Source organism: Diprion similis, chromosome 6 (assembly GCF_021155765.1).
Source record: "Diprion similis isolate iyDipSimi1 chromosome 6, iyDipSimi1.1, whole genome shotgun sequence".
Taxonomy (NCBI): domain Eukaryota; kingdom Metazoa; phylum Arthropoda; class Insecta; order Hymenoptera; family Diprionidae; genus Diprion; species Diprion similis.
Genome location: NC_060110.1, coordinates 13939745 through 13952712, shown reverse-complemented (window position 1 = coordinate 13952712; position 12968 = coordinate 13939745). Strand labels below are relative to the sequence as shown.

General features: G+C 37.1%; 1 protein-coding gene across 2 annotated transcripts; it reads right to left on the bottom strand.

Moving 5' to 3' along the window:
• Positions 1 to 499: 499 nt before the first annotated feature.
• LOC124407355 (1-acyl-sn-glycerol-3-phosphate acyltransferase beta) lies at positions 500 to 12466 on the bottom strand. 2 transcript variants are annotated; one of them, XM_046883419.1, is made up of 6 exons: positions 12355 to 12466; positions 3806 to 3991; positions 3109 to 3242; positions 2384 to 2565; positions 2063 to 2228; positions 500 to 1780 (listed from the first exon to the last, which is right to left on the bottom strand). In XM_046883419.1, coding segments are annotated over exons 1-6 (834 nt in total). In that variant the 5' UTR covers positions 12357 to 12466; the 3' UTR covers positions 500 to 1616. The 2 variants fall into 2 exon arrangements, with proteins under 2 accessions (XP_046739375.1, XP_046739374.1); XM_046883418.1 differs by lacking the exon at positions 12355 to 12466 and adding an exon at positions 4969 to 5003.
• Between the last annotated feature and the right edge of the window lie 502 nt (positions 12467 to 12968).

Sequence of the window (12968 nt, the reverse complement as noted above, 5' to 3'; positions counted from 1 at the left end):
TTGTAAAAAAAAAAAAAAAAGACCGTCATAAATCATAAATTCAAACGTGGCGGACGAAATTTTTCATGGTGTAAGAAAAAACATATGTTTGACCGTTCGCCAACTGGAATGTAATATTTGAATTGAGATGATTGATATCGATATGTCTGCGTGTCTTAGGTAAATGACAATCACTACTGAATAATTTTTGAGTTATTACAATAATGAGGTTCTCAATCGCGCGTATATTCTAAATTTAAGGCCACTATAATAGCTCATCAGGATACCTAATTCATATTCCAATACTTAAACAAAAACTACGTATTTCGCAAATCAATGTACAACATTGAACCATCGGGAAACCTTGATTTTACAAAATCTTTGAAATTAGTTGTAGTAAAAAAAAAAAAAAAAAAAAAAACGGATAAAAACACCCAAATTCTTAGACATTCGGACTAGTAAAGTTTTGTCCTCAAAATTGCCAAAGTTTCGATGAATACAACAAAGGAAAATATTCGTGTTTATAAAAAACTGCACGAATAAAATCGTATTTCGGAAATCAGTAGTCATGTAGTGTCACGTGTGACAATTTGAATTGCGCCGATTCTTTTTCGTCTTTCCTATGCGTCATATCGATGTCACGACAACAATTTTTAGAAACTATGTACAGTCTACACCGGAAAAATATTAGAAATTAATCTGAAGTAGAGCCGGAGTATATGCATGAGATTAGCCCCTGTGACCAACATAAACAATAAATTTTGTGCACAGCTGCTATGGGGCTAACCAGCGAATGTGCGTTAGACTTAAATAATAACCTACATATGTAAAGATATCATTTCGTAGAAAAAATCAAAGGTCTCACAATCAGTTAAAGTAAATAGTGTTGAGATCAAATTTCACCTATACCTTCAATTCGATTTGAGACCAATTCATCTTGATGAAATAGCCGATCTTTAAATTCTATGAATTTCAACAAATACCAAAACTCGAACATATTACCAGATTTTTATTTACAACCTTAAAATGTTTGAAAATAAATTGTGTTGTAATTTAGATTGAGATAGAAAAGAAGACTTATGAATAAGTAATTCATCTGACTTATACTTTTCTTCATTTGCTGTACACGACTTTTACATAATACTATAATTGGATATTTGATCGGTCGTAATTTGGATATGTCAGTTTCGTTTCAGTTCTCAATCGATCGTTGGTAAATATTTATATGCATATATTGTGTATACAATATAACAGGCATGTGCGTGATAGACGACCTATATTTTTTTTTCCTTTTTTGCTTTATACTTACAACGTGTCGACATCATCTAAAAGTCTGTATAAAAAATGTTGTGCGGGATATTGTATACGTATAACGTTTAAATGCATACAACTCTTAGAATTATTCATGTAAAATAGTTGTATGTGGCAACAATCGATTCTATTAGGTATACGAACTCTTACTGCACCGACGCAAAGGTCACTAGTCCAAGTTTCCGTGGAATTTCCAACTTTACGTGTGTATAAAGGTATGACGCTGACATTAGTCAATACATTTGCAATTTCGAGTAGATCTTCATTCGCTGTCTCTTTGGATTATGATTAGTACTATTTTTACTCCGCGAGTTTCCTTACTCTCATTATTTCGAGTTTGAATTGTCGACATGTAACGTTAGAACTTCCTGAGAGGTCTCTTGGAAAACTTTGTTCATTTTTTCGTGGGCTTCATCCATCAGTTCCGCTATATTGTCCTTTGTCATTCCGACTGTGGAAATCGGTGGTAAAATGGTGATATAACTTTTTCCTGGAAGTTAATTAACCATCGCTGAACTTTAGCACATAGTATCCATTATAGTCCCGGCGAACGTCATGATCACATGGACTATTGGTAGATTTATCAGAACTGACATGGGTTTGTATTACTCATGGAAATGATAAAAGATAGAAAATAAAAACCATACTTTGTCGGCGAACGGTAATTTCCCGATGCAATCACTGATTGTTTGACATACCAAAATGCGTATTTCGATGTGGTGGATTCCCATGAGATTAATTACACGAGTCACGTCACGAAGCTCGAACTTACCAGAGCCAAACTTCTTGAGTTTGTCGTTGAGAAAATAATACTTGGAGACGACGACCGGCTGAATCGGGGTCTGGGAGGCGATGGCGACGTGGAAGGCGCCCTTCTTGAACGGAAGCAGCTTCGTCCCGGAGTGCCGCTTACCCTCGGGAAATAGACAAAGTTTTGCCTGATAGGAGAGTTGTAACATTATTGGACAATTGCTGAGTCGTACAATGCAGCTCTCCTCTTAATTCAACGCGCTCACTGGAGTTTAATTTCCTTGTATTATTCGCCAATTGACAATTATAATCATATATATTCAACGGAGTAGCCCGAACTGACCTTTCTGTTATTGATAATGTCCGCCGTCGAGTTCATGGTGCTATGTGCTTGCTCAGCTTGCCGCCTGTCGATGAAAATCGTACCCCAAAGCCAGGAGGCGAGCCCAAACGGCCCCAAGTAGAGAATCTCTTTTTTTGAAATCACCGTGCATCGTTCCAACACCGGCCACAACTCTGCCAATACTGTGAATGAGAAAATTGTTTACGAGAGTAATCGAACGGGTTCGAAACTGATTTAAAAAAGCAAATATGCAGTTTATGTCAACGGCATTATAGCAGAAAATATAATATGACACTATGGGAAGATAATAAAATAGCCGGACTATTAACACTCTGACCCAGAAAATTATTTTTTTATTTTTTTTTTTTTATTTTTATTATTAGTTAGACGTGTATAAGTGAATTGTTATTCGTGTACTCCATTGCATTGTTATTATTATTGTAGACGATAACAATTCTTGTTCAAACGAAAATAGGTCATCTGTATCAATCTCAGCGCGCTAAATCGTCTCTCTCTATTTCGATTGCCGTACGATTGTGAATACTCGAAAGCCATAGATATTTGTACTGATTAATTATCGTACAAGTGGAAATCGTAATAACATTTTTCTCGTATAGTTATTCGACGAGTCTAATCGCTTACGCAGTTCAATGCAAAAGCGTGTCCATCTACTCGGTGTTACGCATACATTTAGATTAATTAATTATAGCTCTGATAAGACTTACCGCAAAGATCAAGTCCGCTCTGGTGATTAATCAACACTACACAACCCGTGTCTTTGACGATATTTTCCTTCCCACGAACTTGAAATTGTATGCCTAGGAGTTTTGCAATTTGTCGCCCTCCCCACGCAGGTATGCTGTAATTAAAGTCTCACGGTTACATATATACTATAAATCGTATGTACTTCCGTTCCTACATAGAATCTTCGTGCTCATTACTCAAACTATAGCTGATTTGTACTGACTTGACGTGGATTTTTTTCACCCAAAGTATAAGTTTTAATTTCTTTTAGTTTGAATGTTGACTGTTCAAATACACAACAGGACAAATGTAGCGAGTGAAACATTAATGCACGTATTACGAGAGAAACTTTGACTCGTTAGCGGTTAGCAACAACGTTACACATAATTATTGCCAGTCACTACGTTGTTGTTATCTCGTGAAACGAAACGTTATTTAGAATCTTACATAAATATTTACAGCAAGTAATTCTGAGTTTTTTAATTTCCTCCGTATTCAAGTGCACAAACATTTTCAATATGCAATCAGGTATAATCTATTTGAAAATTTTAGCCGCAGTAAATTATCTTGTACAAAATAATGTATTGTTCGTCGAAATATAGAGGAAAATTAAAATTGACATCATGCCGTATGTACGTGTCTCGTGTTACGGTTAATTACTAAAAGAGCCTAACTCACAGCGCATTTTTCCAATGTCCTGGCTGAAAGAGCATAATTGGTATGCACCATGTCGCCGCTATAGCACTTAGAAAAATAAAGAGTACAAATTTAATCCGATATCTTGCAGCATCGCTCACAGCGCAAACTACGACCAGGAGCAGCAGGAGAGCAACGCCGACGCTGCTGCAAGAAACTCCCAGGACCCTAAAAATAAAAAAAAGTAATGAAATCGTCAGGATCTGGTTAACTCTGGTAAGCATGTTGGTTATATATACGTTTCCTGAAGGCAGTACAGTGATGACGCGATTGTGCTGTATTTTTCATTTACATAATTTGGTAGAGCAGATACGAAGCTTAGAATTTCAGACATCGTTGGGATAAAAGGTTTTGAAATTTAGAATTACAAATAACTATCGCCTGAAATGATTACTGTACAATTTTGACTTTTGATACCGAAACGTTTTTCCTGCTCGCAATTGTTCATGCAACTGATTCGCGAAACTGATCATCGCTAACGTGCATGAATTCGAATTTGCACCGATCAGCGTTGGCAGTGAAAGTCAGTCGAGGTTTAATTCAGTCGCTGACGCGTTGATTCTCGGTGATATAGATAGTGCAGAAGCCAGAATACCTCTCTATGTTGCAAAACTAATTATAATTAACAACATTGTGCACGTAGCCTCGATGTAACATGCATACATACGTCACTTCGAACGCGAACAAGTACACAGGCATGAGGCCTTGCTAATATCTTGACACCGAAATGCGAGTTGAATAGATATCGCAGCCCATTTCCATGAATAATTATTGAATGAGAATGAATAGGTCAGTATGAAATTTAATTTAAGGATTCCTCGTGAAGATGTAAAATTCGATGCGGCGTGAATGTTATACTTAAATGAAAAAGAAATAGACGACGAGATTAAATTTTGTATGAAATCGAACCCACGAAAGAAGAGCAGAAAAACTCCGATTTTCATGAGATTTATTTTAACCCAGGCATCCGTTCTATTCCTAACAACACCATCTCCTAAACAATGTGAAATAAATTGTGAATACAATTTGCGCCTGAGTTTGAATTTCGGGTCTGAATAAAGTTACAATTATTAAAGTAAAGTATAAACTTGAAGTTTGTATTGTTTGCGTATCCGTTCAGTGTAGCACTGAGTGGAGATCTTCACCATGCACCCTTAGCTTCCATCTTCACTCATCCATTGAAATTTTATAAGAGATCTTGACGCGTTGTACTTGACGTCGAGGCAACTAAATTTGAAAGAGCTTCTGAACCCTCAAGTCCAACTGCCGTCGCCGTCAAGACCCGCGAATCAAAGCAGTGTAGGACAGTCGTATAATGTATATACAGGCGTATTGTTATATCTGACACTTAAACCAGGACGACGCCGGAGGCTGATTGCCCCCCGAGATTTACTGACAATGTAGGATTCAATAGCGTCGTGACGTCACTCCCATACACACGCACGCCTTGATCTGACTCTCGTGCATTGTTACCTGATTTCCGCTCCAGTAATAATCGTGTCCATCTCATTTCGTTACCGACGGTGAAAAGACCGTTGACACGAAGATCTTATACAATTGTGATATTTTTCACTCCTGCTTTGTTCGCGTGCAGCCTTATAACTCAGCAAGTGAATGAAATCGAGATATCGTGAAAAGTTATTCGATTGCATGGGTAACTGGTCCTTTGTAAAGGATCCGCGTAAATGGACTTGAGTCATCTTTCTTTCACGTGAAGCGTGATCGATAAAAAAAATGCGATTATTATTTTCAATTTAAGCTTTTATTCAACACCCTGAATCAAATCCAAATCCACTTGATATCACTTCTTCGGGATAGGAGAGCACGAGTTATCGATTTATATGAAATTTGCTGAACGGGCACATACGATTAACCGCAAGAAATATAGGTATATGGATGAATATATCACAAGATAGGTTCGAATTATATTTAATATTTGCTATTACAGAATTGCGGGATACTGAAATCGAATTTCTAACGCGTTATAGATACAGTAGCGTAATATACTTTGTACAGTCGTACGCCAAGGCCGTTATAAAAATGTGATCTAAGATGACGTTCCGTGTCGCCGCAGAAACCATTCAATGAATTCACGTAGATGTCACTTCATTTCCGAGATTTTAATTTTTTCTTCTACGTTTTATGTCTCACGGTATATAATAACGAATCGATACTTGTCAAAGTGGTCATCATCCACGCGAACTGGGTCAGCATTCGTTTGCAACTCGTGAATCCCAGAGTATAGAATTGGTGCCAAATTTTCTGTCTGATGCCTTATTGTTTGACCCGCGGGACTCCAATCACAAAGCGACGACAACTGCAGACTAGCTTTTACAATATCTCCTATCATGCACTACTTTGACACTCCAAAAACAACAATATCTATTTGACATTTTTTTCGAATGCAAGTTTTTCCATTTCCTGTTCGTTATTAATATAAAGGCCCAAAGAACCGCCGCAGATCCGAAGATATTCGTGGTCTGAGTTGTCCAACTGAGTCCTTTCAGGACAATGTAGCTTGACTTCGTTTAAGGCGAAAACCGATATTCGAGGAGGAAACCTGTGCTCGGTTTTCTCATTAAGACGTATCGACCGGCTGTGATCAGTTCCGATTCGCTATAAAAGAGCAAATCATTTGCGTTACGAAATACAGTTATGGAGACCGTGTCTGATTTATATCATTGCGAGCCTGCGCTCCAATACCGAGATATGTGCACCAGTAACATTAGATGTGAAAACTTATACATTGGAACATCTCAGTTGTTGCGAATGATCGTCGTCGTGATTCTGGGCAATTCCCTACTGTCATTGCAGAGCGAATTTATGATCGAGCAAAGTTTAAATAAATTGCCTGTAATTTTTCTGAACCTTACGGATTTCATATACACTCATTATGCAACGTTACATGCAGTAATCTCGCTGTTGGTATGATTGCACGAGATTAACGAGGCATAAGAAAGCCGAAAAAAAGAACACAATGACGTATGGACGTGATAACGTTGAAGGTACGACTGCCTGCAGCTGCAAAGAGATAAATGCATTTCATGTCTATTGTTCCAGCTGGTAAGAAAACCTTATATAAGCAAATAAGTCGCTGAAAATCGAACCCGGACTCAGGACGAATTAGATTAATAAATTGCTCAGGATGTGTCGACAATCTACATACAGAGGCGTGCAACGCAACGAGAGATTAAAAGTTAATCTCTTACCAAGCTTAAACGATCGTCATAAAATGTGTTATCATTATCTCAGACTTCAGGTCGAAGAGTTGAACTCGGAACACGTCGACTATAAATCGGTGATATAAAATAATGTATTTAGAGTTCACATTAAGTGCAAAAATTGGCGTGACAGATTAGCTCCGAATGAGCGATATGCCGATACGACATCGAATAGAATCACTCGTGTAACCTATTACCATTCACGCTGAATTATTTCAGTAATATTGCTATTAAAAATACAAATGCACTCATGCCGAATACCATTTCTCCGACTTAATTGAAAGACGGTGAACCTGAAATGTGGAAAAAATCTGCGTTATATAATATATGCTAGGAAATATTTCCGGAGCTTTGATTGTTCTCTATTTAGAAATATTAATTAATCAGGATTATCGAATCAGTGAATCAGTAGGCGTAGCTTTCAAGTACCTATACGAGTGTGTTCAACTATTAAAGTATGAGTGATTTGATATGATCACGTCGAACGCAATTGCGGCAGTAAGTCTGTTGTGGATAATCAGGATTTCAACTATGTGTAATTCTTCTCAATGCGTGTGACGGATAATTGCCAGAGAGACTTACTATACAATTATATCTCTGCAAAGGCTAAAATCCAATAATTAATCGCACAAGCTGACTAATCAATTCTCCTAGCAGCAGCTGTACTCTAACCAAAATTTTCTCAGCATTCAGGCTCGCCAACGTAAAATTGCAACACAACCCCCCAAGTCAGATAAGAAATAACAACTTTCATTTGATACGATGCTCTATAACGAACAGCACTGAAATGTTGAACACTGGATCCACTGTAAATACATGTTACCTGCTCTAATCTAGATCCCTATATGCGGGTGAGTTTTATTACTGTTTGAATATCATTGCTTCTATTAGATACGTTACAAGCACACGGTTTCTGCTACTATGATCTGTTTTTTCGTTGTACAGGCGTGCTAATTAATTTACAGTACGTCATTTCCGTTTGGTAGTGAATAAGGCGGCACGTGTGCCAGATAGCGTGATACAAAATAAGGCCAACAATTAGATATAGATCATTGGCGGGTAGTCTGAAAAGAAATAAAACAGGAAAGGAGTTAAGGCAGCACGTGTTCGTGAAACGTATTCAATGTATTTGATTATTTCGGTATCAAATAATAAATTTTCGGATATAGTTCTATGCTGCATATTCATCATTAGGTCTAAAAATACATCGATTGAAAATAGAAAGTACAAATAATATGCACATTACAAGCCAATTTCAAGTGGACTCCTCGGTCTGTGTGGTCCAGAAATATTAATTAAAAAAAAAATGTAGACGAGCAAGCCAGATTCGCTACGGCTATTCAGAATTTGGATCGAAAGATCATTCAAGATTGGAACAGGTTAAGGTTGGATGTAAAAAACGTAATATTCTCATGTAGCATGATAAACATCAATAGATGTCCGGTTAATATCTAATTTCCAACATTGCTCGGCTTTTAATCGGATATGTAAAACTGGAACGGGTTTAATTGCTAAAACTGCAGCCATTCGCCAAATCCAGGATTATTATGTGCAGTGATAAAATGGTGTCACAGAGGTGGCATTGATTGTAGGGATCAATCATGCTACTCGCATGTCTTTTCGAGCTCGCTTCATTCAAATCAAATTTCACGAAACACCTAGATAAAGTGTAATCTTCTAACTTCGATATCTACTGACGCAGCCCGGCATTCGCTCCATTAGATACTGGCTAAAGTCAACAAAATTCTTAATTATCCGATTGAGATAACGGGTACTCTGTACCTATATCCTGAGCCCACGACAGATTAGAATTCTTGGATATTTTTTTTAACAACTAGCTCAGAATTGTCAGATGTATAGTATCCTCGTATTTCCCAACATCATTTCTGAAGAGCAGCTGTCGCGCAAACGAGACTCAATAACCTACTTAGCAAATTGCAGGTAATTCAAGAAACGAATTAGTTCTGACTAGGTGAATGACGAATTTAAAAGGAAACTCTATTCTTTGCGAAACTGTGATAATGTATAACGTGTACAGTACCGTTATTCACTGACAGATTTAACACGGTTCTCCGAACGGCAAATGAGCTGCGTGAAATTTAATTGGCTCTTGCTAAATTTGCCTGGATAATTCGGCTCTACCAACAGAATATTATCTTTGGTTCAAATTTTTGCTAAATATTAAGATATGACTTTGAGTATCAACGACGCATTTCCCACATTTCTTACTTGTCAAACACCGCAATATGATGAACTTATCGTAGCTGCCAAACAAGCCTGCTGCATATAGGTATACACATATTAACTTCTTGCAATCTGGTATAATATTTGTTCAGATACTTTATCGATGATTTCTTTTCTCTTTTGGTTTTCGTAATGTGGGAAAAGGTTGTCGGTCACTGTATCTATGGCATAACAAATAAAATCGTCAAGAATATTTCATTTGTAACGTATTTATCTTGTTAAAAGATTTTTTACTGGGATTACATGACATCTGTACAATTTTAACAATTTCATTTAATTCATATTTACGAGCCCATGTAAATCGGAGAAATGGTACAGTATCGCAGCTACGATAACATCTGCAGACCGAGAAATTCAGAATCGCAATACCAAAATTGCAATACAAAAGTACATAAATTAATCAGTGACTCAAATTTTTTCGTGGATGAACTCGAATATTGTATTTCAAAGAGAACGTAATGTATGTTCAGCCGCTAAAATTGACTTGGTCTCCCGTATACGGTACTGAAATAACCATATGTGACGGAGAAAACGATTTCTTATATTGTTCATCTGTCGAATAAAGTGCTTTCTGTTTTGGGAATAAAATAGCGTTACATTCCACGAATATGTCGTTCGGGTCATTTGCATAGTTACATTTACACCTGTATTGTACATCATATAGATGTCAAATACATCAAAGTTCCAATTTTCTTGTTTAAAGTCCACAAGAACACCGATCAAGGTTGAATTTTTTACGTACGACAATAAAATATAAAAAAAATATTTATACATTCTGCAGTTGGCGGAATCGAAATTTGCAGCTGTCCGAAGACGCAATTAACGTAGAACGGAGAAATAATGTCAATCGTCATCCTTTTATGTCACATCTCACGCCCGAAAAATGATTCGAAAAAAGTGTAATTCTATCAGGGAATCAGTGTGGTACTGACTCTGAACATTTCGTCTTACAATTCACTCTTCGTAACTGTGTTGTCTTGAGCCTGTTTCCGCATTCGTGGATTTTGTTTCCATAGCTTTACATCTTTTCAAAATTACACTTTGAGATGAATGAAAACTTTTGTACCTATAATAATTACTTCCTCATCATCATCCTTCCATGATAAATTCAAATTTAGGTATACTTTAGTCTTAATCGATTCATACTTCAGTCCTTTGTGACAAATAACAATTAATTTTCCGTGAAGTAAGTAATTGTCAAGTCTTGGCGATAGTGATTTCAGCTCTGCTGTCCAAGCATGTTCTGTGAACCGTTGATCGCACTTCTGACATGACGTGCGTGACGTGATAGTGTGTATACATTAGGAAATATAGTGCGGAGAGTTATGGAACGCGTGATTCTACATACATGTCCACCATTGTACATATATACACTTAATACACTTACAGTGCGATAAGATCTGCCGGTGCTGCGGGCTCACCCTGTCGGCACAACGCGTGTAAGTCTGTTGTTCTTCGCTAATCAATGAGCTGAACAGATTAAAACTATTCGCAGATCGAACTTCATCGGCAACTCACTTTTATTTTTACTCGTTACCTTTTCTCACGTGATTCAGTCCAGACGATCACTCGACACATTACATAAAATACGATTAGTATTATACATATACACATATCTCCTTGAATTGTCTATATTACGAAATCATTTTCAATTACACTTCCGCAAATATTATACATTATGGTGTGAACAATGTATATATGTTATATCTTGGGGGTAAAAGGTAGAAATACACCAAGGATATATGTTTGAATAATCAATGCGTCCTGATCCGCTTTAGAATGAAGTTTCGTTCTTCGTACAGAGTATGACCTCTATAAATGTGGGATAAATCGAAGTAGTCCATGGAAAGATAATTGGATTTAATTATACTTCCCTAGTTCAATGTTTAAAATAAATCCTAAATATGAATCTGAATCGTATATTAATGTATCTTAAGAGTGTGGAGTAAATTGAATTTGATCATGTAGGCACATATTTTTTATTTCTAAAAAATCGCAATATGACGTACGATGTACAATTGGATTTACGATTTTTCCCAAAGAATATTTGCCGAGCTAGTTATTCATTCTACATCACAGGCAAATTTTTGACTTTTCGTTGACGTCAATTAGTGATGCAGATTTTTGTTTCGAATTGCACAAGAATCTACAAGCTATGCCGTTGAATCTTCTCGATTGTATCTATGTATATTTGTAAATGGCAACTTCTTTGCACATCTTAAGTTAAACAGATGTAATACATATACGTGTGTATAATCGTTTACAGATAAATTAAGTCGAGTCGTTGAAACAATAAAACTGATGCTACACTCAAATATACAAACTGACGGCGAAAGCGTTGCGCGATTATTTCGTAAGACGTTCTAGCTGTAAAGTGTTCTTTGATTTGGATTGAAAACGCTTTTTAGTAACCTACTTCGCTGTATAACCCGTACGAAATCATCCCTCAATAATATGACGATAGGTGTCCTACGTTTACAGTATATAATTCTTCCACTGGATCATCGAAACCGCGAGAAATCGCTAGGCTGGTGAATCAGAGCCTAACTTTGAAGATTGAATATTAGTAAATATCTCAAGGGGTCAACCACTATCGAAGTAATTCACCAGGTGTTTCGTTTTCCGAAACCTGATATCGACTTGAAATTACTGTCGCCAAATATAACTCGTATTATAAATATGCTCACACATATCGATCGATTCGCATTGTTCCAATTCATTTATGAACAATGAACCTGAATGAATTGAAAATTTTTAATACGTTCCGACAAGATAGATTTTAAAAACGTAGAAGCAATGGAAAAAATTTGTTATATTTTATCCAGCACTATGGACAAGTAGTCGAGAGTTTAACAACTTTACACTCTGCGTCATTGTAAGAATGTCAGATCTCCTGGATGTGTAAAATTTGACTTTCAAATTGTTATCGCGGACTTTTCGCGATGAATGAGATTCGCTAAGTTTAAATCAGACGTATTCATTAGTTGACGGTACACAAAAGCAGCGCGCTTATTCTTAGTGCGCTTTACACGCGTTACGATTCATAAAACCTGTGCTTATACTTACATTATAAAGAATCAACAGAAATAATAATCACTAACAATCACCACCATCAACCGTCGAACTTGCGATACCGTTCACTCCGCAGTCGGTGTAGCTCCTCACTAAAATGACACGAACCGACAGACACGTGCGCGGTATCGAGCGAAAGTTCTTCGGGTGCCTTCGGGAGCTTTCGGTACTCTGGCAAAGCTCTCCTGCGCCTGATTACGCCAGCATTCAATTTTCGAAGTGATATTGATGATCCTTCACCATTTTACGGATACATATTATTCTTACAAGAACTTAAATCAAGACACACTCGAACGCCATCGCATGGCATGTCTGCCTGCGTGTCGCACGCTTAGCTTCTCATGCTAATCAGCTATACCCAAGCGTTATCTGTACCTTGGTGTTCACGCACGATAATATCTTCTTATTCCATAACTAGTGTGATTCGAGTACAATTTCATAGCACGCGGCACTTGAGAGATATACGTATTTGTATTATAAGGCGACGGAGATTACAATTAGTTTCGTGCACCCATTGTAATTAGCAGAATGACAAGTGATCGTTGAATTCGGTGTCCGCAGGTAGGAACGTTCGTCAGGTTGATCAAAGACCCTGAAACCTCGTATGA